We start from the raw sequence: 25,338 nt of genomic DNA, 5'->3' as shown, positions 1-25,338 counted from the left end.
ATAACCTTTACTTTTTAATATTTAAAAATGAGTTTTAATCCAATTGAAATTGTAAAACTTTCATTGTACACATAGGCTATTTATACCTGATTTTTAAATTAATAATAAAAAATTATCATAAAACAAATATAATACATTAGTTATAAATGATTTGCCACTCATGTCAATATGCTTTCCAGTATGCAATTAACTACTGAAAAGTAACTAATTACTTTTCAGAGTCATTACTGTGTTTAAATTTTTATCTGAATTGCATTAAGTTTTCGTGAACCTGACTTTGTAACATGGTTAAACACAATATGTATTTTGGATATGTTCTTGTTAGGTATTTTTTTCTAATGAAAAAGATACTATAATTGCTACTGGGAATGGTAAGTTATATTGCAAGTAATGATTCTAGATTTAATTAGTATAAATTATATAAAATTTGGTGAGAAAATAAAAACCAAAACTAATACTTTTGACTATTTAGGAAGCTTATAAATTTCAGCAAATTATTTCCTTGAATGTTGATACCAAGTTTAAATAAAGGATAAATCACTCTAGAAAAATTACAAGTTTCAAATTAATTACAGTAAGTTAATTCATATATAACTGTAAATGGCATAAATTCTCTGGAGTAAATCTTATACAGTTTCTAGAATCACCAAGAAACACAGTGTATGATGTTTTAAAAATGTTTGCACATACTTTTCAGTCCTCTTCTATGTGGTCTTAAGTTAGTAACGTCTTTTGGGTCTAAAATAAACATTGCTTTCAATACTGGCTCACAAAACAACCAAAATGAAATTTTTAAAAGTTTCGTTATTCAGCGTCCAGTGGTCCATTGGGTTTTATGAGAAAAAATATGAGGAAAAATTTTATTTACTAGAAACACGATTAAACCAAAACAATGATGAATCAAATACACAACCATCAGCTAACAGGTTAGCCCAGGAAGAATATCATAATTACAACTGGAAAATATGTGGGCAGAATGTACTGGAAATTTTAGAATTTCTAATTGCCTCCCTTATTTTTTATGAAAACGTTTGGGCATGTTTACTCCAACACATTTGAATCTTGTGGATTTTTTGTTTCTGAAGGAATTCTGTAACTATATTTTGATTTAATTGTAAGCTGTTTTAGTTCACTGGCCCAAGTTATGGCTAAAAGTTTCAAATAGCATCTTTTTTTTTTTTCAACGTTTATTTTTATTTTTGGGACAGAGAGAGACAGAGCATGAACGGGGGAGGGTCAGAGAGAGAGGGAGACACAGAATCGGAAACAGGCTCCAGGCTCTGAGCCATCAGCCCAGAACCTGACGCGGGGCTCGAACTCACGGACCGCAAGATCGTGACCTGGCTGAAGTCGGACACTTAACCGACTGCGCCACCCAGGCGCCCCAACAAATAGCATCTTCTAAGCTAGCAGATGCCTCTCCATTTGGGTGATACTCTAAGTTCCTATATACATAAATAATAAATAATTTCATCAGATTTTATTGTAATCTATGTGTTTTGCAAATAATCATTCGTGTAAACTATACGTATTTATTAGATTTCTAAAAAAAATATTTGACCAATATGAAATAACACTACACTGTTTAATAGTAAGGTTGTTCAAAATAATATTTCATGATAACATATCAAAATAACATTTCCTATGATAAGAATTTTATAATATCATTTACTTTTATTTGGCATTCACAACCTTATCTGTTTAAAAAAAAGTTTTTTTTAATGTTTATTTATTTTTGAGTCAGAGGCAGAGCATGAACAGGGGAGGGGCAGAGAGACAGGGAGACACGGAATCTGAAACAGGCTCCAGGCTCTGAGCTGGCAGCGCAGAGCCCGACTTGGGGCTCGAACCCACAACTGTGAGATCATGACCTGAGCTGAAGTCAGACGCTTAACCAACTGAGCCACCCAGGCACCCCTTACAACCTTATCTGTTGAGTGATATAGCATTTTAGAGAAAATTAAGCCACAGAGAAACTATGCTATTAAGACCCAAAACTGAACCTAAATCACTTGACTTCAAATTCCAAAATCTGAACTATTGTAGATCACATGCTATCTTACTGTTTATACTATAATTTGGGGTGGGAAAAAAAAAAGCATTCCTGTCTGAGGTTCAAGGATCAAGAAGAGCTCTAGACAATCTTATTTAAACCAACATGAATCAAAGAGAATCATTTCAAACCTATAGTAATCCCTGTAATCAAGTACTCCAAAAGACAGGCTTGTTTCTAGAAGGATCCTTAGTATGATACATGAAGTACAATATACTTACTGCTTTAATTTTTTAAGACTACCACCAAGTTTTAAATTGTAACATTTTATAAGTATAATTTAGTGATGTGTCTTATTGTTTCATATTATAGATGTTTATAATTTTTTTTTCTATTCTGTATTTTTAGCTACACCTATTCTAATATGATAAAAAAAGGACTGTGGTAACTTCAATAAGAAAAGATATGAGAGAACTTCTCATCTAGTTATTTAAGAGTCTTCTGCAGAGCCCTTGAGTTCTGTGAGGATTACTCAGAACCCAAGTGAAGTGTGACATGAAGGGGAAAGGGCCACAGAGTTCCCGCTCCCTTTTATCAGAAGAGGTTTTCTGCTTATATGTTGGAATTTCATGTAAAGAATTCTGTCTCTAAACAGAAGTTCATAAAGAACTGATCTAATGGCCTTCTGTTTCCACATGATGAAATGCAACCAGATTTAAATTACTGATTTACACCCATTACAAATAGCTGGGATTTGAATCTGCATCTTACTCATGTCTAGGAAACCATGGCTTTGTAAACACACCTAGTTACAGTGTAGGGCCAGAAAGTGAAAAGGAATTTAATTCTGAAAGCTAACTTTCATCATTGATACACAACTTGTTAAATTAATCACCCCTCAAAACTCCAAAAATGGGGTCTGTGGGCAGATACTGTATTTATTAGGTAAAGAAGGCTGTGTATCAAAAGAACAGTGTAATGTGTGTGTGCTTGAAAACAGAAGTGTGTGGTCTGGTTTTCAATTCTAAGAAAATGTGGGGGGAAAGTTCATGGATAGAATAAGAAATCTGAGATACTCACTCATGAGTAAGAAAATGTCATCCCGGCCCTGCATTCATTTATGGTACAAATACTTTTGTAATCTGAAGCTTTTTCAAGTTTTGCAGTTTACATCCCAGAAAATTTACCTCTGGGTCATGCCTTTTCTGGGTGGAGTTTCCCAAGGAATACAGCTTTAATCACACATGGGAAGAATTACAGATTCTCTAAGAATTTTCTCTGATTTTCTGACCTATTTACTGGAAAGGTTTCTTTCTTACAGCTCAGTCTCTCAAGTTTCTACCACCAGGTTTCCAACATAATGGAAAGACATAATGCTCATAAATTCATTCTGGAAACACTCCACTGATTTGACAACAAAAAAGTAAAGAAAAAAAAGTACCCTTTTTTCTTTCTTTCAAAGATAACCCAAGGGAATAAAATACACTCACAAATTCTACAAAAGGAATAGGATTTATAATCTATAAACTGATAGGATACAGCTGATCTCCCTCTAGGCTCCAGAAAGGTATGTGATAAGTGATATTTTAAAATATGCCTTTTTTTCTTTTCTCTGCTTTATACAAGTCTCAGCAATTGGTTTTTCTTTACTGTACCTGTGATGATTCTTTGCTTTCTAAATTTATTTACTTGAAACAAGAAGTAAATTATTGCAGATTTCGATGTCTTGTCTATTCCTATGAAGGAGAAATAACAATAAATAATAAAATGCAATCCAAAATTAGCAAGTGAAATAAATTACTATTTTAATATGTAAGGAATTTGTTATTAAGAAAACCAAGTTCACAAGACACAAATTTACAAGCTTTGCCAAATTTGAGAGGAGAATGGGGACAAACGACACTTTTTTTTTCCCCTGAAGATAAACATGGGTGGAAAAACTGGTGAATGTGCTGTAACCTGAACTTTTCTCTTATGTAGTCAGCGTGTGTCTTACATAATGTGTTGGGTCCTCCTTTGCCTCAGGTGAATAAAACTAAATTTAATAATATGAAGCATAAAGCTAAGGGAGGAGTTTAATAACAATCCTTCATTACTCATAGTTTCAAGGCACTGAAGGATAATGAACCCAACTAATGTCGCATATCTTCCATATTATTAGGGGAAAAAGTTGGAAACTTACAACAAAGTAACAAAAGTGAGTCAATCAGTTAAAAATTTGAAAGAAGTACATAAACGCAGTCTCTCTCAAAACTATTAGTACATGTGTGAAGTGATGTTAGATTAATACTTACAGCTTTGTTTATATATCATCCAGACCAGTGTTATTCCAATAACTATCTAACGGCATGATCAACAGAATAAGTTACTGGATACTTCTTTTTTCTGATGGGCTTGACTCAACAGCAGTGGGATGGATACACTATATCACTTCAGTTTTAAGTTTAAAGCAGACAGAGCCTATGTAGGACCCAGGCATGACCATTACTTGACAGGCCTGGGGCTCAGGGTCCTCAGAAGTCATAATCATGAGTTTCCAGGTTTAGAGAGGGAAGTATTGGACAACATGTGCTGTTGCCTGAGTCCTCCAGTGGACATTCTTGGGACTCTTTGCCCCTTGCAGAAACTTTCCTCTGTAGTACATGGGCTACTTGAATAAAGGAGAATAATTCTGGCAGAAGTCCAATTCACAACTAGGTTATGGCACCTAATCTGGAAAAGGGCAGATAAATGCACAAAATATTTTAGCAGCCATAGAATTGTAATTTTTAAATCATTTTATTTCCATATGTCAGAGTTGCAAATGACATTAATAGGAGTGAAGTTTTTTAGTGATATTTATATAGAACATAAAATAATTTTCCAAAAGGGAAATTTAATACTTGAGTTGTTTCTTTTACGTTTTTATTTTGCTAGAGAGAAAAAGAGAAAGCATGAGTGGAGAAGGGACAGAGGGAGAGTGAGAATCCCAAGCACGCTCCTTGCTGTCAGCGCAGGGCCCAACGAGGGTCTTGATCTCACAAACCATGAGATCATGACCTGAGCCGAAATCAAGAGTCAGATGCATAACCAACTGAGCCACCTAGATGCCCCTTCAGTTGCTTTTTATTTTTTATTTAAAAAAAATTTTTTTTTCAACATTTATTTATTTTTGGGACAGAGAGAGACAGAGCATGAACGGGGGAGGGGCAGAGAGAGAGGGAGACACAGAATCGGAAACAGGCTCCAGGCTCCGAGCCATCAGCCCAGAGCCCGACGCGGGGCTCGAACTCACGGACCGCGAGATCGTGACCTGGCTGAAGTCGGACGCTCAACCGACTGCGCCACCCAGGCGCCCCTCAGTTGCTTTTTAAAAATAGATTCATGAGGGGCTCCTGGGTAGCTCAGTTGGTTAAGGGTCTGACTTTGGTTCAGGTGATGATCTGGTGGGAGTTCGAGTCCTGCGTTGGGCTCTGTGCTGACAGCTTAGAGCCTGGAGCCAGATTCAGATTGTGTCTCTTTCTCTGCCCCTGCCCCCTGCTCATTCTCTCTCTCTGTCTCTCTCTCTTTCTCTCTCTGTCTCTGTCTCTGTCTCAAAAATGAACATTTAAAAACATTAAAAAAAATAGATTCATGATACCATATAAAGAAAACTGCAATTTGACTCTGGGGATTTCCTTTCCCAATTTTTAATTGGCTTTGCAAAGCCATAGATTTCTACAGAGATTCTCATAGAGCTTCCTCAAAGAAAGGAGTATGTCATGTGGGAGTAGGGAGACCAGGCTGGGAATCAAGGTCACAGGGTTGCCACCACTGTTGTACTCCACAGTCACTCTGCCTGTTGGTCTTCCACGTAAGAATCTGAAGAACTGATTCAGCTACTTAAATTAAAAACTGCCGATCTCATCCTAGCATCTTATTTTACACATGAGGAAATTCAAGTCCTAAAAGATGAAGTGATTTGCCCATTGTCATCTGGCAAGAGAGTAGCAGCACATCAATTTTTGGTTTAATCTACTAGTCTACCGGTCTTAACTACACTACGTTATTAGATCCCTGTCTTGATTACTACTTTAGGTATAACTTGGAAATGAGACATAGAGGATGGTGTCTGAAATGATGATTCAGCCAATGATTACTTAATTGGCTCCCTTGGATATGACTATTTGTCCATAGTATACAGACCACCCAGATGGGTAGCATGTTACATGATTTCAGAGGGCAAGGAAAGCTGTTCCTCACACGCCATCTCCAAACAATTAATACAAAGCAAACACCACTTGCTCAGTGAGATATGGAAGTCCATAGGAAAACCAAATTACTTGTTTAGACAGCTTATAGATGGTCCTTTTACATTGGGAAAAAAAAACCCCAAAACGTGTAATATTAATAGTATTTACACTTCTTAGCTGCTAGAACCTCGGTGTGAATGAATTCAGTTTATCCTCCTTTACAGTGGAAGTATCCTAGATAGAAGGCATGGGTAAAGGGAGACCACAAAGATAAGAAAGGGTAAAGAGAAATGAATAAAATTGTCTTGGGAAAACTCTGTAACATTTATCTTCACAATATTCAGGAAAAGTCTAATTTTCCTTATTTTCTTAGCTATGCAAGCAATATTCCTGAAAAACTAAACGGTTCCTCCAGTGGAAATAAGTACTAAGAATATCCTAAGAGTGGCACTTCTGTTGGAACAAAGCTGTGGAGGGAAAATCTGAGACCATAACAAAGTAGAATTTTTGTTATTACATTTACAGTGTTGACAGTAATAATTGGCATGTGACTCTCTTTTTTTAATCTAAGTCTCCATTCTGTTGGCATTTATGTTTTCCATGGCCTTGGGCAATAAAGTAGGGAATTTTTGTTTACAAGCTACAAAGCACATTTTGGCTCTTTATCAACGTCAGGTCAGCCCCATTTAAAAAAATACTGTTACAACCAAAATATGAAGGTGTTCTAAAATCCTAGAAGTAATAAATTCTTATTAACTTTGTTAAAATAGAATCCACTCATTTCATTAATCATTTTCTTTCAATCTTTATGAAATAGCCACATACTGTATAGAAAGATATCAAAAATAAGACTGACTAGTGGAAATACACACTGGCACAAATTAGTTGATTTTAACAGAATTGGTGTGAATCAAATGTTCATGATGACAAAATAAATAATGTTGCAGTTTCATATGTAAAAATAAAACAAAAACAAAAAAACCCTGTGAGACTAGTAGCAAAGAAATGCCTATCATTAAACATCCTTTACATTCATTATGTATCTTCTTTAAATTCTTCCCACCTTTAGTGTATTCAAAAGCCAATTATTAACAATGAAATTGAAAGTACATTCTTTAAAATATTTGTTTTTAACACTATAAAAAAAATTCAAGCATGAGCTCAGTATTCATGAAAGATTTTTTTTAATAGTGATTATAATTTTGGTGTTATTAGACAATATTCTGGTATTTACTGACAATGTATTTTCCCAATGTAACCATGTTTTTTGTTTTTTGTTTTTTGTTTTGTTTTAACAGATAGCTTACAAATGATTAGAAGAATTAATTCTTTCTGAGACTCCTCAGATGATTTCCTATAAAATTTGTATCTTGCTGTATACTTGTGAATAAGGTATAGTAAAGACACCGTCTATTACCATACTTGATTAGCATTGGACAGAGAAGACATGGGTCAGGATACCTCCAGTTTGCAGGAGAACTCCAGGCAAGATGTGGGTGGCTGTGCTTGAGTGGAGAAGCCAGATAAAGAGCAAAGATGCATCTAAGTGTCCTGGGCTTAGGGTAGGTAGATGAGGGAGAAAGTACAGTAAGCAAGTTCTCCTTAGATAAGATTTCAGTGTTAATCATCCATAGGAAGAAAATTTTAAAAGAGGGGAATTTTAAAGAAATACTCTATATGACAATGTTCTTTATTTCTTCCACTGGTAAATAATGAAAAGCAAGAAAGGAGAGGACGTAACCTAGAAAGTCAGTTTCATCAAACAAAAATTATTTATTCATAACCGCTAAATGCTTGTTCAGTTGTGTTTTCTTTGTACTTTGATCTTCTTGTACTGATATTTAAGCTTCTGTTTTATGATCTCTTTCTAATGCTAGGACCAGACCTCTGGAAACCACCTAATCAGACCTGGGAGTTTGAAAGAAGCAGGTGCTGAACCTTAATTTCTCCCCCGATTAAGAAAATGGGCTGTGACCGAAACTGTGGGCTCATCGCTGGTGCTGTCATTGGTGCAGTCCTGGCCGTGTTTGGAGGCATTCTGATGCCAGTCGGAGACATGCTTATTGAGAGGACAATCAAAAAGGTACAAGTATTCTAAAGGATACTTCTTGTCATTCATTTCTTGTCATTTTTATTTCGTGGTAACTGGCAACTTTGTATCTTTAATACAAAGGTGATTATGAGCCATTACAACTTCACACAGTTGAGAAATGTTAAAAGCATAATGTACTTTTAACATGAATGCATCACTATCTTAAGTATAATATCCAAATTCTCATCAAAGGTGTTTAGAAGTGTACAAGTTAGTAGAAATAATTGTTTTTCATTGTGCCTAAGGACTATATTGATGAGCTTTTGAACGAGAAATAAGTATGTGTATTTTGTGTATTATATATGAATTTAAAATTGTGTTTAATAATGAAACAGGAATCTTTGGTAAAGCTGGTATAATTTTTTTATTTGGTAAACTGTTGCTTTTTCTAATATATGTAATAACATAATATTGTTTTATAAACATTCCTATTTATAAACATTTATACTGATTCTGCCAAAATACTTCCGGAAATGTTATGTAGGACAAATGTCAGCATAAATGAAATGAGTTGACTGTAGTTTTAACAAAAACTAGAGTGGTTCAATAGCCAGGCTTTGCACAACAAAGTAGAGTTCATCTTCCACTTTCCTTCCTTCTATTGTGCTTCACACTCACTGACTTGAACTGAGAGAGAGTAGGAAGACTAGAATAAGAAGCAGATTTGCTGAAGTCCTAAATCAGTGGGTGGCAAATTGAATCAGCTTCAGGAGTTTGAAGACAGGGTTTAAAAAAAAAAAAGAAAAAAGAAAAAAGTGACGCTTCTAAGAACATTCCAAGAACAAGATAACATAAGAACAGGGATAACTGTGAACTTTGAGAGTGTGTATCCTGCCCCAGGGCTAGTATGCTCAGGTTTTTTACACATAATCCTACCCAAGTAAAACCTATCTGAGTGCTGGCCTCAGCTATCAGCCTGCTTAGATGTCAATGCCCTGGCAGAGACAGATAGACAGATAGATAGATAGATAGATAGATAGATCAACAGATAGATAGGAACCATTACCTCAATAACATCCTATTGTCCTATCTTTGATACTAAGACATTAATAGACACACACACACACACACACACACACACACACACACATATATATATATATATATATATATATATATACACATACATACACATATATATGTATTTACTCAATAATAACATAAGCATTTTTATCTTTCACTAACAGATTGTAAATCTTCAACCCCATGCATTTAACTTTAAAAATATATTGTAGGGGCACCTGGGTGGCTCAGTTGGTTAGGCGACTGTCTTTGGCTCAGGTCATGATCTCATAGTTCATGAGTTTGAGCCCCACGTCAGGCTCTCTGCTGTCAGCTCCGAGACTGCTTTTGATCCTCTGCCCCACCCCCCTCTGCCTCTCCCCAGCTCTACTTGCTTAGCATTTGACAGAGATGACATGGGTCCACATACCTTCAGTTTACAGGAAAACTCCAGGCAGGATGTGGGGGGCTGTGCTTGGGTTGAGAAGCCAGATAAAGGGAGAAGATGCATACAGATATCTATCTATATATATATACACACACACATACATACATATATATATACATATATATTTATACATATAATATATATAAATAATATAGATTTATATATTATATATGTTTATTATATGTTTATATATTATTTATATATACATAAATATAAATATAGATAGAAATTGAATGTCATCCCCTCCCTTGGAATGTCCAGTTTTCTTGCTATTATTCATGATACAGTTCAACAGAGACAGGCAGATGCTGGTGAGGTGGGGCTTATGTAACCATGTGAGTTGGAGCTCCATTGCACAGCACTCTTCCTATTCTATAAATTCTGCTTCCCTTCTGGGCCTTCTGTGGAGAAAGAACAGATACATTATCTGTACTAACACTCAGGCTATAATTTATCTTCTGGAAAAGTCTCCAGAATGGAAATTCCCAATAATCTCCCACTACACAGCATTTTAGGCTGTTTTTTTCCAACACACAGATGGTGTCCAGTAGTTGAATATTGTTCACTTATCTTTTTCTTCTTCATTCAACAGTATTAGTACAGATAGTTTTTCTGTTCAATCATGTGCAAAGAGCTAACATCTATTTTAACTGTCTAATGTATATCTCTAACTTCATAATAGTTGTTCATGAGGAAATAAGAGTTTTGAGATGTCAAAAAATTTACTTTTATATAGTGACAGAGAGTAAAATAATTTTTTTACTTCAACAAATATAAAATTTAACCAGGGGAAAGCATAGTATACCAAAACATAAAGAACCATGAAACTAGGGTATTATATGGGAATTTGCTATTTAGAAAGAGAAGTCTCAAAACATTTGATCACTTCCAAAACGTGAAACTGTTGGATTTTCAAAAAGGATAAGATTTTGGAAGTTCATCAGAGGGCTGAAGAATATTATAGGAAAAGGTGTGAAATGCAACTAAGTGCTGTAAAAAGGGAAGGAAGAACATATCAAATGTGCCCAGAATATGGGATCTACAAAAGAGATGATTAGAAAAACAACATGGGGTAAAATATATGAAGCTTTGAACATCAGGAAGAAGAATATTTAATTGGCCATGTGACAGGCAGTAGTGGTTGGTGGATCTTTCCTGGTAGGTGTAAGAGATAACAAAACCTGCATTTAACGATTCATATCACATGGCTTCCATTTATTTAGTGCTGTGAAGAGCTTCATATATACTAATTCATTTAATCTTTGCAGATATCTATGAGATCCTCTTATTGTACCCACTTTAGTCACAAGACCTTAAATCTACTTGCCAACTCATGTGGCCAAAAGGAGTCAGTTCCCAAACCTAGACAATCTGAAGGCAGAGACTAGACGATACACAGTCTTGTGCAGTATGATCCTACAATAAAAAGAGTTGGAGAGACCAAAAACAGGAGAACAGGGGGCACGTGGGTGGCTCAGTCGGTTAAGCATCCAACTTGTGGTTTCAACTCTGATCATCATCTCACGGTTCAGGAGTTTGAGCCCCACATTGGGTTCTACACTAACAGTGCAAAGCCAGCTTGGGATCCTCTCTCTTACTCTTTCTCTGACCTTCCCCACTCACACACTTGCTCTCTCTCTCTCAAAATAAATAAACATTAAAAAAAAGAGTTTAAACAAAAAACAGGAAAACAAAGAAAAACTATGCAGGACATGGCCATTTTCAAGGAGAATTTAAGATTCCCCTTTAGGAAAATCTTTGCACAATCTGCACATTATGTAACAAAGGCACTCTGGGCTAGTGTGGTGGAGTACATAGAAAAAAATGGGTGATGGAGCGTAATGGCAGTTTGGATATGGAACTAAATTAGGAGGGATGGTAAAAATACTTCAAGATGTCCAGTTGAATTATTGGGAGAGATGTATATCTTAAGAGGTTTTATGAGTGTTTTGACGTGAGCATCAGTATTTCAATGGTCAGTAGTCAGATTGGTTTGATCATTGATCTAGAGATTACAGATAAAACTAAACAATCTATTTGCTATCTAGATGGCTTGAACGTCAAGACAAAAAAAAAGCAGAGAGATTACTATAGGTTTTATACATAATTCAGAGGTATAAAAACAAAAAAAATGATTTTATGAATGAAGAAATAAAAACAGAAGAGTGTAATTACTTTGGAGGTTAATATAAGGCTAGTGCTCAAAGAAAGAGAAAATGCTCTGAGGCAGATGGAAATTCAGGAAATAATGATTAGGACATGGTTACTAATGTTCTTGAAAATATAAATTCAGTAGGGTAGGGTAATAAAGAGAGGTATGCAACAAAGAAATAGAGTGCTTTCTCTTCTTGTTTTTGAAATAAGAGTTATCTGTGCAATCTTGTACAAGACAAAAGGGGATGGTATGGATCTAGACCCCAGAAGGAGGAAGAGGCACAAAACAGATTTAAGGAAGAATGAGTTTCCAAAAATATTAAATGATAGTTTATATTGAATGCCTGCCACATATCTATAGCCTAAAACTAATCACCAGAACCTCTCCAATGGTCAGAATCTGTGATACATTTAAAACTAAGCCTGGTTTTGCTCTCAGATTTCCATATAGTCATGTTGATCTTATCAACTTTAGTCCTATAAAGATGCTGGGATTTGTTATTTCTTTATACAGGGTATTTCTTTTTTCTTTAGTTTACAAAACTGTTCTAAAAGTAATTTTGGAATATATATCTGTTTGAAATACAGTTGGAGTCAAATCTCTGAATTATGTGTAAACCCAAAGAGCCAAATCATTTGGGGTAAAGCTGTTATTTTACAAATAAAGAATAATTTTAGGACCAGTCAGTTTTTGCCACTGAAACTCACTGAAGATTACTTTCTTCATTTAATTGACTAACAGCAAATTGGGAAAGTTATTACCTATATACAAGCACCTTTTAAAACTATTAAGTTGCTTAATTAAAAAAAAAGATCAGAAAATCATCCCATAGTTATCTCATTCATAAAGCAAAGCTGGGACTCTATGATATCTTCCAGTTCTAAAAGAGATAGCACCCTGAAACTGGCATTTAAAATGGTCTAAAATAGTCCAGAAAATTTATTTCTTTCATATATATATATATATTATATATATATATAAACAACATTAACAATAAATAACAATATTTATTAACAATAAATAAACATTAAAAATATACATATATAAAATGTGTGTATAGTGTGTACATATATACAGATGTATATATACACATCTATACATATACACATGCATTCATTTTACTCTTAATTTTTAAGGGATGTTTTCTAGGGACTTCATGCTTTTTATGGATTACAGCTGAGAACTTTCTTACCAGTACTTTTGACTATGATTCCTAACAGATAAGAGTGGAGCCAACAGATTTATGCAACCTTATGTAGATAAGCAAAGTCAGTGGCATTAGCTTCCGCAAATATAGATACTGGCACAGCACTTTGGAAGAAGGTCAAAGTCCTGCCACCATTTATAAAAGATAATTTATCACTTGACACTGTTAATATTACTTGATGAATGTTTAATGAATATTGTATAACAGTAGTAATTTTAAATAAATTTTAATTTCCCTATGATATTAAGAATAGAACACCAAGAAGGAAATTAAAGCTCTTTCTTTCCTCCTAAAGACTAATGTTAAATTATACATCATTTCTTTGCACACTTCTTGAAAAGAATAATCCTTTAGTAACTTGTAAGACATGCTTTCAGATAAAATAAGTTGAAATAATTGTTTATTAAAATAGCCAATATTGGACTCAATAGTCCATATTTTAATAATATAAATTAACATTTATATTGCTTCAATAATATGTGCTTATTGTATTTCCAGATATGAAAAAATAATTTGTATAAATTATGCTAATGATAATATATGAGAACATAAGCATGAACATGAAACAGTCCAAAGTAAATTTTAAATTAAAATAGAGGCATAAAAATTAATTAAACACTACATACACTAGCATTTTATTTTTTTTAAAAAAATTTTTTTTCAACATTTATTTATTTTGGAGACAGAGAGAGACAGAGCATGAACAGGGGAGGGGCAGAGAGAGAGGGAGACACAGAATCGGAAACAGGCTCCAGGCTCCGAGCCATCAGCCCAGAGCCCGACGCGGGGCTCGAACTCACGGACCGCGAGATCATGACCTGGCTGAAGTCGGACGCTTAACCGACTGCGCCACCCAGGCGCCCCTACACTAGCATTTTAATTGCAATAATAAAATTACTTAAAAAGGGTTTCAAGAAATAGCAGGTAAGCATATGTAATTTTTCCCCAGCCCAATTTTTATTGACATATCAACATAATTTACTACTCAAGCCAAATGCAGAATCTCCCATATTAAGTTCTTACATAAATTTTGGAGGCTAATGGCCTGGGTTTCAGAAACATTAAATCCAATCAGTTTCCCCAAATTGGTGTTTTAACTGATGACTTGATAATCTGAGACTGAAGTCATTGTTTGACTCTCAGCACAGCTGCCACTAATATTGTAATTCAGTCTCTGTGAGCATGCACACGCAAGCATGCATGCACACATATGCCCGTGTACGTAATACAAACTTTTTTGAATGTGGGGAAATGGTTTGTAACTGGTCCTAACCAGAACAAATTGTGGTAGTAACTGGAAAGGCTGAAGACTCTTTTCAATATGAAGAAACACAGTGCAGAACATTTTAAGGAAGTTTTGATGTCACTGCAGTGAAAATAAATGTAAAAATGATTAAATCATTTAAAGAAAAAGAAGTGTCACCGTATACTACATGAGTTATTGCCACATGACTGGGTTAGACATCTCCATTTACTCTGGAGAGTAAATATTAGAGTTCTTCCTCCAAAGAGTAGATAGGATTTGTATAATAGCCAACATTCACTGAATGCTAGCTCTGTGCTAACACTGTTGTTCTAAGTGCTCACATTTATTAATCTCTATAAGAAGCTAGGAGGCTATATATTCAATTAAACCATATTCAACTCATGTTGAGTTTCAAAATACTAATCTCATGTGGTTCAACCTAATATTATTATCCCTATTTTACAAATGAGGAAACTGAGGTATAAAAAAATTAAATAACCTGCCCAAGTTTAATGGTTACCATGGCACCCAACTGGGGATTAAACCCATAGGATCTAGTGTCATTCTTAAACACTTTACTCTGTACCCGGAGGGAAGAAGCCACTCTATATGTTCAGGGTAGGGATAGAATAAGGAAATGTAACTCATAGGTTAAAATCTGCTACACATGATCCTGTCTATTAGTACTTTACAAGATCCTTGAGAAATGGGACAACATATTTTCCACATTGATACTCTATCTACTCCACCCATGGGAAGTTATCAAGGACATTTTAATAATTACCCTAAAGTTGCCAGTGGTGGTGATGGGCACTGTTTTCCTGCAAAAGCAATAATCTAGTGAGTATGTAACAAAGTAGAAGATACTACTATTCCAAACTTCTGCTTTCACATTAATGTAACAAAATAGAAGTTTCAAAGGTCAATAGTTTTCAACCCAACTGGAGACCATGCCATAAGAGTGTCATTACTTTGGAATCTAGCCAGCACTGGGACTAGTCTACATGCTTAAAGTCAGGGACAGATACTGATGTAGACATCAGGCAAATGAGAGGATTTTGAATTATATTGTTTTTTCATGTGCTCATTTATCAGCTTTGTACTTCTAACTTAGTGAAAGGTTTGCAAGATTGGCTAGATAGTGCAAATTCAACTTAACTTCAAGGCCTTTTAAATTCACAAGTGATGTAAAATCCTTTGCTCCTTTTAAAATTAAGGGAACCTTGATTTAGTCTTGGTACTCAAGGAGTGGCTACCCAGTTTTCTAATACATAGAGTAGTCTTAGGATCAGAAGAAATGCATTCCTATTTTCACCACTTCAATGTTTTTCTCTTTGGCTCTGAACAAACGATGGCATTATGAAACTATGCAAGATTGGAGTACAAAGACCTGATTTCTCCATTACCTGCTACAAAGTTGTCCTATAACATTGACTCATCATCTGTTTTTCTTAGGACTCATTTCTACCTCTGAATAAATAGAGATGGGGTTAAATGACCCTAACTCTAACAGCTAATAATTCAATGCATTCATTTCAACTTTTTGCGTTTCATCTTTGCCATTTAAAAAATATCTCCAGATCAACAAATAAGGCAAAGTGATTCCTGGCCTTTAGAAGAAAGGCATGATGCACTTCTAGTCTTTTGATGTTAAATGCACACACATTAGAGTTAGGGAGGTTTTCTGCCCTGCCAAGTATCTTCCATCACTGTTCCTTTTCAATTCTATAAACATTTATTGAGTTTCTTTCATTAAGAACTAATGTAAAATGTGTGCCTTAAGAGGTGTATGATAAATAATTGATATTGCATTGTCCTTAAGATTTGTATAGTGCAAAGGTAGTAATGTGTAAGTTCGTCTGTATCTTCCCCTCATAAAATCTCTTGAAATTGGTAAATTAACATAACTTTCAGCTTCAACGATCTCATCAAACATATTTACATGCTTGATCTGCATGTAACTCTGTCTTAATATGGAGCTTGTTACTATTGGAAATAAGACTTTTGGGGAACTAATAAAAAGTTTTTCAAGGACAGTTGGTCATAAAAACTAATGGTCTAACATCAACATGAGCACAACAGTGAACCCAGTGAAAATGCATTGCAACAGCACAGGATTTTGTAATAGCATTTCAGCTTGGTTCCCTGTTCATCTCTAAGGAATTTCCTTATTCTCTGGATTAAGCAATAAGTAACATATCCTGGAGATATGAAACTTAATCTTACTTCTACCAACTAGGTGCAGAGGTGACAGGAAAACTAAAAGACTGTAATAGCATGGTATGAAAGAGGACTAGTCTAAGAGTCAGAGACTAGGATTTTCATCACAGTTCTGCTATTTGCCTGGGTTACCCATGGGCCAACCACCTGGTTCCTCAGAGCCTCAGTGTTCTCTCCTAGAAAATATGATATTGTTCAATGTCCTTTCCTGAGTCATCATTCTATGAATTGATGCTTCCAGGTGAAGGAAACAAATAGATCAGATTGTTCCTGTATTCATAGATCTGTTGGGATTCATTTTCTGTGAAATACTTTTCTTCCTCTTCCTCAAGCACAAAGGTAGAGCTTTCCATTCTAGGCATTCTTCCCAAGGTGCTTAATTGGGAATACTGCCTGCTACCAAATCACCTTTGTTTGCTCTAGTTACTATAGCCTTATAGACTTTGGGCTAAGAGAGTGAAAGCCAGGGAAGGAAACTGGGAGATCATCTATAACCACCTCTTTTATAGATAATGATACTGACCCTGAGTGGTTTGGTGACTTTCCATCCAGTTCCACAGCATCTAAAGCAAGGGAACACGTTTCTAACATGAGGTTTTGTGATTACCTCATTGACATTTTTTCCCACTTGTTTACCTTAACTACATGGCGCATTGGTGATTTTTAACGAATTCCACAAAATAATAATAGGATAATCTCCTCATTTCATCCTTTTATTGTGTAAGTAATAACTTTAATAATAACATTAGACTGTTGTAGCTTCTGGAAACATGTCTTATTTAGTTGTCACATATATACTAAGTTAGGGATTGAGAAGGATTTTGAAGAGAAGAAGTCAAATTTGTGTTTTTCACCAAGAAATTTTTTTTAAATTTAATAAATGTTAAGTGATCATCTTCTGAAGTGTCCAACTTTTGAAGAAAAGTTAAAGCTTTCAATACCACCAGATTTTTCTCTCTTTTTTCTGTTTTGTCTCATCAATCTGAGGACAGCAGAGAAGTTAATGTTCAACCTGGTAGGAACTTTGTTAGGTTTAATAAAATTTGCTTAATAAGTTATAACTGTTGCAATATAGGGTCACTCTAAAGCTTGCCAATGGTTGGCCTTACATCAACAGCCATGTCTGCAATATTATACCCTGATTCCCTTTGTAAAAGGTTGACAAAAAAAGGTTGCTATAGTAATTTTTTGAAAACATTTCTGTTGCAACTGTGTGGCAAGGTTCTCATGAAGAAGGTATTTGAGCTTAGTCCTTGCCTTGGCTAACAAAGTTATAAACTCCCAGAGGTGCCCATATTTACTACAGAGAAATAACCCAAACTTGTTTTCTTTTTCATAGGAGGTTGTACTCGAGGAAGGTACCATTGCTTATCAAAATTGGGTTAAAACAGGCACAGAAGTTTACAGACAGTTTTGGATCTATGATGTGCAAAACCCACAGGAAGTGGTAGCTAACAGCAGCAAAATTAAAGTTAAACAAAGAGGTCCTTACACGTACAGGTGAGTCCTCACAAATAAGTGGCATTCTTTCCTTGACCATACATATTTCTGAAAAACTTTCACTTGAAAAATGCCATTGTTTTCAGATGTACTTCTTCCTGTTTCCCAGTAAAATATCATGAAATATTTTGTTTCTGCCTATATGGAATCCTGATTTAAGGATTTAATGATTATAAGAAATACAGATTTTATTATAAATTTAGCAGTATCAGATAACCACCCTACATTTAAGAAGTCACGGTGTTTTACACTTATGACATATATTCTCAACAACTCTGACATATGCATGCATAATAGAAAAAATCTTATCAGAATTTTAAGAACCAGAATATTTTAAGATCCTAAAATTGCATACATTTTATCAGTTATTCTCAAAGTGTGGTTCCCAACCCAACAGCAACAGCCTCACCTGGGAACTTGGTAGAAACACAAATTCTGAGAATCTACAGATTTTCCCAGATCAAATGAATCAGAGACTCTTGGGTTGGAGCCCAGCAATGAGTTTTACAAATCCTCTGGGTGATTCCAGTACTTACTCAATTTTGAGAACCATAGCATTAAACTGATTTTATGTAACCGCAGTACCTGCTAAGGATTTCTAGAAACTAATTTCCAAGTCATATGGGTGTTTATATTGATTCAGTGGCTTCATTCTTATATTTTTTCCAGAACTGAGACCAAAATGCTATGCCTTTCTCTTATATACCCTAATAGTTTAACACAATTCTAAATAGAATGTTCGGGTATTAGAACTAGAGGGGAATGATTAGCTAGGACTTTTCATTTTATATACTAAAAAACTGACACCAAGGGATATGAAGTGATTGTTTATGTTTACACAGACCTAAGAGATGGTACCTCCTAGATTTTTGTATGTATTTTTATTTCTTATTTAAATTATATACTATGTGTTTTCTCCAACTATCGAAGTAACACAAGGGGGGACTGAGGTGCTAAAAGCACTAACTGTAACCAAGGATTAGATTTATGATATCCATGTGGGAACACCATTAAGTCCTGCTGTATCATTTGTTATACAAATGTGTGATTTTCCCCCCAAGGATAATTACAACTGGTTACTTACTTTGATCAGTTCTTATCACAAAATTACATATTTATTATGATTTCATATAATTCATAGTTTTAATATCTGTTTTAGATAGTCTATATAGTTTCTTTTCCATGCATTAATATATTTTTAGATTGACTACTCACACACAAAATATAATAAAATAACAGTAGTTGTGAAGGTAGTGGCTGCTGCCATAGTATGTGATATATAAGCTACAGAGGGCCTTGGTGCCTTTTCTGTCCTAGTAATTGTCCCCAAGTCTCCTGTCTCTGTGCATATGTCTCTGACTATTCACAGTACTGTTGAAGAACACTTGGTTTTCATTGTTAAAAAAAAAAAAAAATGGAAAATGTTTTTTTCATGGTCTTAAAGTTACCATGTTATTATCAAAAACTTATATGAGGTGTGCATGGGTGGCTCAGTTTGTTAAGTGTTTGATTCTTGATCATGGCTTCATGGCTCAGGTCATGATCTCTGAGTCATGCAATCAAACCCAGTTATCGGCTTAACACAGAGCACGGAGCCTGCTTGGGATTCTTGCTCTCTCCCTCTCCCTCTGCTCCTCCCCTGCTTGTGCTCTCTCTTTCAAAATAAACAAGTAAACTTAAAAAAAAAAAAAAAAAAAGCCTATGCGAGTATCTTACTCCAAAAAATTGTTAAGAAATAATAATCTAAGAAAAATTGTTTAAAAAATTATAACTTGACTGAACTGCATGCGTGTGAGGAAACTGAATAGTTGTTAGAATTTGAGAACTCTTTCACTTTTATTTTGCAGGGGTATTTTTTTTTATTTTTAAAGATATTCCTTGAGATATGTAGAAACAAACAATACTGAATCTAGCCCTAGAGAGCTAATACATAGTTACTTTTTAGAGACTTTAACCTATCTCTCTAAGGGACAAAAGGGTTAGTTTAGATTTACTTGGAGAAGCAATGAGGGGAAGGTTGAATTAGGGAAGTGGGATTTGCAGCTAAAGTTTATAAACAATAAATCCCATTTATATAACAATGTTAAAGGGAATTCTAAACTAGGGTTCATCTTAAGATGTCACCAAAATGGAGTCATTAGTGTCTGTTTGGATACCTTAAATAATAAGAAAATAATTGATTACCTTTCAGAAAAAGTTAATAATTTCATACTCTTCCTAACAGCTAATAAGTTTTACTGAACCTGCCTCCCTATAAATTATACCCTGAATACATTTGAAATTGGAAGTGTAGGAGGATGTCCCTCTTCAAACACAACCACAGCTTATTTGGCTGATGTCTGTTAAATGAGTTCACTGAAATTTTGACAAGGTACAGCATTGGTCAAAGCATGAAATTGCCTGGATTGAGATCTTAATTATACATATTGTAAATTACGTGGTCTCTATGAAGACTCATTAATTCCTTGAGAATATTCTCAGGTCCAACATTAATCTTTTATTTAAAAAAAATTTTAATGTTTATTTAATCTTGAGAGAGAGAGAGACTGTGAGTGGAGGAGGGGCAGAGAGAGAGAGGGAGACACATAATCTGAAGCAGGCTCCAGACTCTGAGCTGTCAGCACAGAGCCCGACGACATGGGGCTTCATGAACTACGAAATCATGACCTGAGCCTAAGTCAGAGGCTTAACTGACTGAGCTGCTCAGGCACCCCTCATCTTTTATTTTTTTAAGTTACTTGGCTTTGGCAGGAGTACAAAAAAAGCAATTTGGGGCAAAGTCTAAGGCAAATTTCTCCCTTTTACCTCATTAGCCAACACTTTCCAAAATCTGTGTACATTTTAATTTTTAAACAAAAGAATTGAGCGATTATGTTCTGCTTCTAAAAGTATTTTCTAAACACAGGCCTCAGTTAAAAGATTTTTCTCTTAGTGCCATCTACTGGTATAATGTTGTAAGTACAACTTAAGTAAATTGGAATCTGGGTAACATTTTGCTATTGTTTCAATTATTTTACATGCATAAATTTTGCTAAAAATTAAAGTACTTCAATTTTAAATGCTAATAGTAGGTTATATAATTTAAAATACAATTATATAAGAAAAACTAGAAGTTGACTAGTAACAGACTGTCTTGGGTGCTCTTTCATATTTGTATATTCCTGGTATGTCTACAGTACTTCAAGAAGAATAAATAATAAAGCTTTGATGACATTATATTAAAAATAAATTTTCTATAGTACTGTGAACTCTTTTAAAAGAATGTGAGCCATTAACTAATTTGTTTATTCATGCAAAAAATTATTTATCATGAACTCAATATGTGCCAGGCACTCTGCCTGTGGATACAAAACACTCATAATCCCTACCCTACAGGAATTTACAACTTTATTACACCGGAGTGAAATGTTGTTCCTTGTACATGGGTTTTCAGTCTTTACTTTAGCTATCTATTCATCTCATGTATGGACATTCACATATATGATAGTGAAATGAATGATATATACCTCATTTTGTCCCAATAAACATCTTGTATTTGGAAAAGATTTTTCTTCATAATAATGAAGATTATTCATTCACCCATCCCCATGTTCCTAAAAGGTACTTGGTACTTATAAGCCTAGAGATTTTACAGCCAGGAGCTTAGAACTAATAAGTATTTAATATACAGCAGGAATGGTGAGGGGAATTGACCTGTAAAATGGAAATTATATTCCATTAGTTATCTTTCATTCTCATTAAAGTACTAGAAAATATGGAAAAGCCAGTGCTGAATACGCTATGTACTTAGAACATTCTTTCTCATTTAAGAAAATGTACTCTTAATATTCCACTACTGAAACCTAACTGTCTCCTCCTTACCCTCAGGATCAAGGCCAAACATTTGAGGATAGGATGCAACTCTTTTATGCTTGAGATCTTGCTTACTTCTGTGGCTCTATTTCCCATAATACTCCTTATTCTCACCTTGCAATCCATCCAAATTCAACAATTTGTGTTTCTAACAATACACCATGGGTCTTTTTACCCCATTCCACCTAAACTTCTGTTTGTCATTCAGACCACCTGGGTGGAATTGCTACCAAAATGGCTATCATTACTCCCACTATGACAGTCCCAAACCTGGATTTATATTTGTTCTGGGTTTCCCCCTGGACTCTGCATAAGCTCTCATAATGACACATGTTACTTCTTCTATGTTGTGAAGATTTGGGATCACCTCTAATACACTAAAGACCCCGCATTGGCTTACTTGTCATTTTAAACCAATTGGTTGGCATCACTTGTGACGTATTCTATATACTCAAAAATTATTTGTTACGTGAATGGATGGCATTTGAGACCTGTTCACTTGAGACAATTATTTTGAATTTTATTTACTTCTGGTTTTCAGAGTTCGTTATCTAGCCAAAAAAAATATAACCCATGATCCTGAGAACCACACAGTCTCTTTTCTTCAGCCCAATGAGGCCATCTTCGAGCCTTCACTATCAGCTGGAACAGAGAATGACACTTGGACTGTTCTCAATCTGGCTGTAGCAGTAAGTAGACAAACAACAAAAGTACTGGTTTTGAAATACTCTAGGATCCACTGTAGTGGATCGTATGATTAGAACTCTCATCAGATATTCTTCATTTTGTCATTTTAATAAAAATATGTTCCTATGTCATTATTTTGAATGGATTTAGCATCATTTGGAAAAATGACAAAATCATAACAACTGAATTGGAAGACTACTTTATCATTAAAAAAAATAGGATTGAATTTTAAATGTCTCCTTGTGACTGGCACTGAGGCAGAGAAATGTAGTCATCTAGGGATTAGATAAATTGCACTTTTTGTCCTGGCAAGATTGAGCAGTAATTTTAAAGATAAGGTTAGATTTGTTTCTATTAAACTTAAGACTCGTATTAAATCCATCTATGTGTTAAAAATATGATACTAAAATTGATGTCTCAGTGATTTTTTTTTATAGGCTGCACCCCATCTCTACCCAAATGCATTTGTTCAAGTGGTACTCAATTCACTTATCAAAAAGTCAAAATCTTCCATGTTTCAAAAAAGAACTGTGAAAGAGCTCTTGTGGGGCTATAAAGATCCGTTCTTGAGTTTGGTTCCATATCCTATTTCCACGACAGTTGGTGTGTTTTTTCCTGTGAGTACCAAATGTGAATGTTGATTTTTTATATCTTAGATAAATATAATGACATTGTCAATTTATAATTTTACAACTTAGTGTGTTCACATGATTTCTGATCTGGGAGTAGATATTCTAATTTTTATTTTATTATTTTTATTATTTATTTATCTTGAGGTTATTCTAATTTTTTAAAGTCTCTATCTCAGATGGCTCTGTAGTTAGAAAATTTTACTCATCTAAATTTAACAATTAAATTTAAAATGAATAAACTGAGATTTAATTAGGTTTCCATTCTTTGATTAATACACAATTGTCTAAAATAGGTTGTAAGCCAATAAGGCTGTGAATAATATTTTCTGTTTTGATTCCCCTTATCAAAAAATCAAGTTTAATACCGTATTTTTCTTTGTGTTAAATGTATTCATCTTAACATTCCTCCTTCTCCAGAACTCTCACAAATTTGTGTTAATAAAAATTTAAAAGTTAGCCTAAATTGGAACACAGTGAGATTGATAAATCAGCAATGTCCTATTTTAATGCACTTTGTCAAAGAAATGGCAGTTTGCAGATGAAAGAAAAAGTGAATTTGGCAATGTACTTAAAATAGTTTAATATTTTGAATTATAAATAGGACAAGCTAACTATTGAATTAGAATTTTGACTGATTTATTTGGCACTATATGTGATATTAGTTATATTCTCCAGTTTATTGTTGTTATTTTACCTTTAGATAGTGTTTAGGATTGAAAGGTTATATGCCACTAAATAGGAATGTAGAAAGCTTTAAAGGATCAGAGATTCAGTTACTATGTTTTGACTCAAAAACTCTTAACATCTTTCCTTGGCTGATTGCATTTTTAATTTTGTAGGCCTAAGTTTTATATCCACTTGTTAAAGATCATACCATTTAGAAAGAAAACAAAAAATATCCTAACATTTAGAAAACCTCTAGAAGTCTTCCCTTGTTCTCAAAGTTTTTTCTTAATATCCCCTTACCTCAATATAATAGGAGTAGTGATCAAAATTGCCTTACTGGCTTAGTTATGACTAGAGTTTGGATCATGGCAACTTCTAGTATTGGTCTTTCTTCCTTTGTTTCAACCCCTAGCACTTATTTTGAGGTGCCATTTATAGCCTATGTTTTTAAAATGTTAAAGACCAATAATTTTAAAACTTTATTGCATATATGTTTCAGGCCACATAAAATAATTATTAATAATTGATAACTGGTATTTGAAAAATATGAACATGAGTTACATACTTTATAACTTGGAAACTATGACTTGTCCTAGAAGTAATTTCTTCTTGTACATATCTTTTCAGTACAACAACACTGCAGATGGAGTTTATACAGTTTTCAGTGGGAAAGACAACATAAGCCAAGTTGCCATAATTGACACTTACAAAGGTAAAAAGTAAGTATCCAGGTAAAGTGTGTGAACTCCAAAGCAGGAGGGGTATTTATTTAACAACTGCTAAGGCACAGGCACTAACTATGGTCCAGATCTGCCTATATTTCAGCCCTGGAACTTCGTGTTCTTTGAGGTGTTCACCCTTTAGTTGTGACAACTGGTCACTAGTGCATAGTTGCTAAATATCAGCCTCACTATAGAATTAGCTTTACCTTTGTACACAGGTTCTCTTACATAGAGAAATCCAAAGTGAATTCCATCTCTGTTGCATGGCCACCATCACAGTACACTCATACGGCCACAAATGAAAGGAAGAAAATGAAAGAAGTTGATCAGCTGATCAACTAGCAGGTAGAAAAACATAGTTTTCTGGGTGTGTTTAACTTGTTGTATTGAGCCTATGAAATAAAAATTGTTCATTCCACCGCATGACTTCATGTGTCTCTATAAAGTTGAAAACTTAATGAATCCATGCAGATGTTGTCATGGCGTTTTCCTTCAAAATTTCTTAATTTTCTATATTGATAAATCAGCATTTTATACCTTTATCAGTGCAAAAGTGGAATTAGTACTGCAAATATAGTTCTAAAGTTGCCATATTAACTTGAAAATAAAGACCAGGCCTCCTCTGAAGTAGTAATAGAATGATTACTATTCTATCTTGTTACTACTGGATTACTACTATGCTACTATTCTGAATGAATAGTAGAT

General features: G+C 34.5%; 1 protein-coding gene across 5 annotated transcripts in view; it reads left to right on the top strand.

The window, feature by feature from the left end:
• The window catches only part of CD36 (CD36 molecule (CD36 blood group)), a 76,769-nt gene that overhangs the window by 38,327 nt on the left and 13,104 nt on the right, over positions 1–25,338 (top strand). For 4 of the 5 annotated variants that reach the window (XM_040472812.1, XM_040472811.1, XM_040472810.1 and 1 more), the window contains exons 2-7: positions 7,503–7,596; positions 8,082–8,287; positions 17,914–18,074; positions 22,468–22,615; positions 23,051–23,230; positions 24,539–24,630. In XM_040472812.1, coding sequence (XP_040328746.1) covers positions 8,168–8,287; positions 17,914–18,074; positions 22,468–22,615; positions 23,051–23,230; positions 24,539–24,630 — 701 coding nt within the window. In that variant the 5' untranslated portion in view covers positions 7,503–7,596; positions 8,082–8,167. Of the gene's footprint in view, positions 1–7,502; positions 7,597–7,643; positions 7,767–8,081; positions 8,288–17,913; positions 18,075–22,467; positions 22,616–23,050; positions 23,231–24,538; positions 24,631–25,338 lie in introns of those variants that run through there. The other variant, XM_040472813.1, reaches the window with a different exon arrangement.

The sequence above is a fragment of the Herpailurus yagouaroundi genome, unplaced genomic scaffold (genome assembly GCF_014898765.1).
Source record: "Herpailurus yagouaroundi ecotype Mexico unplaced genomic scaffold, PumYag 100, whole genome shotgun sequence".
Classification (NCBI taxonomy): Eukaryota; Metazoa; Chordata; class Mammalia; order Carnivora; family Felidae; genus Herpailurus; species Herpailurus yagouaroundi.
Note: the sequence above shows the minus strand (reverse complement) of the source record. Positions and strands in the feature narration are given on the sequence as shown.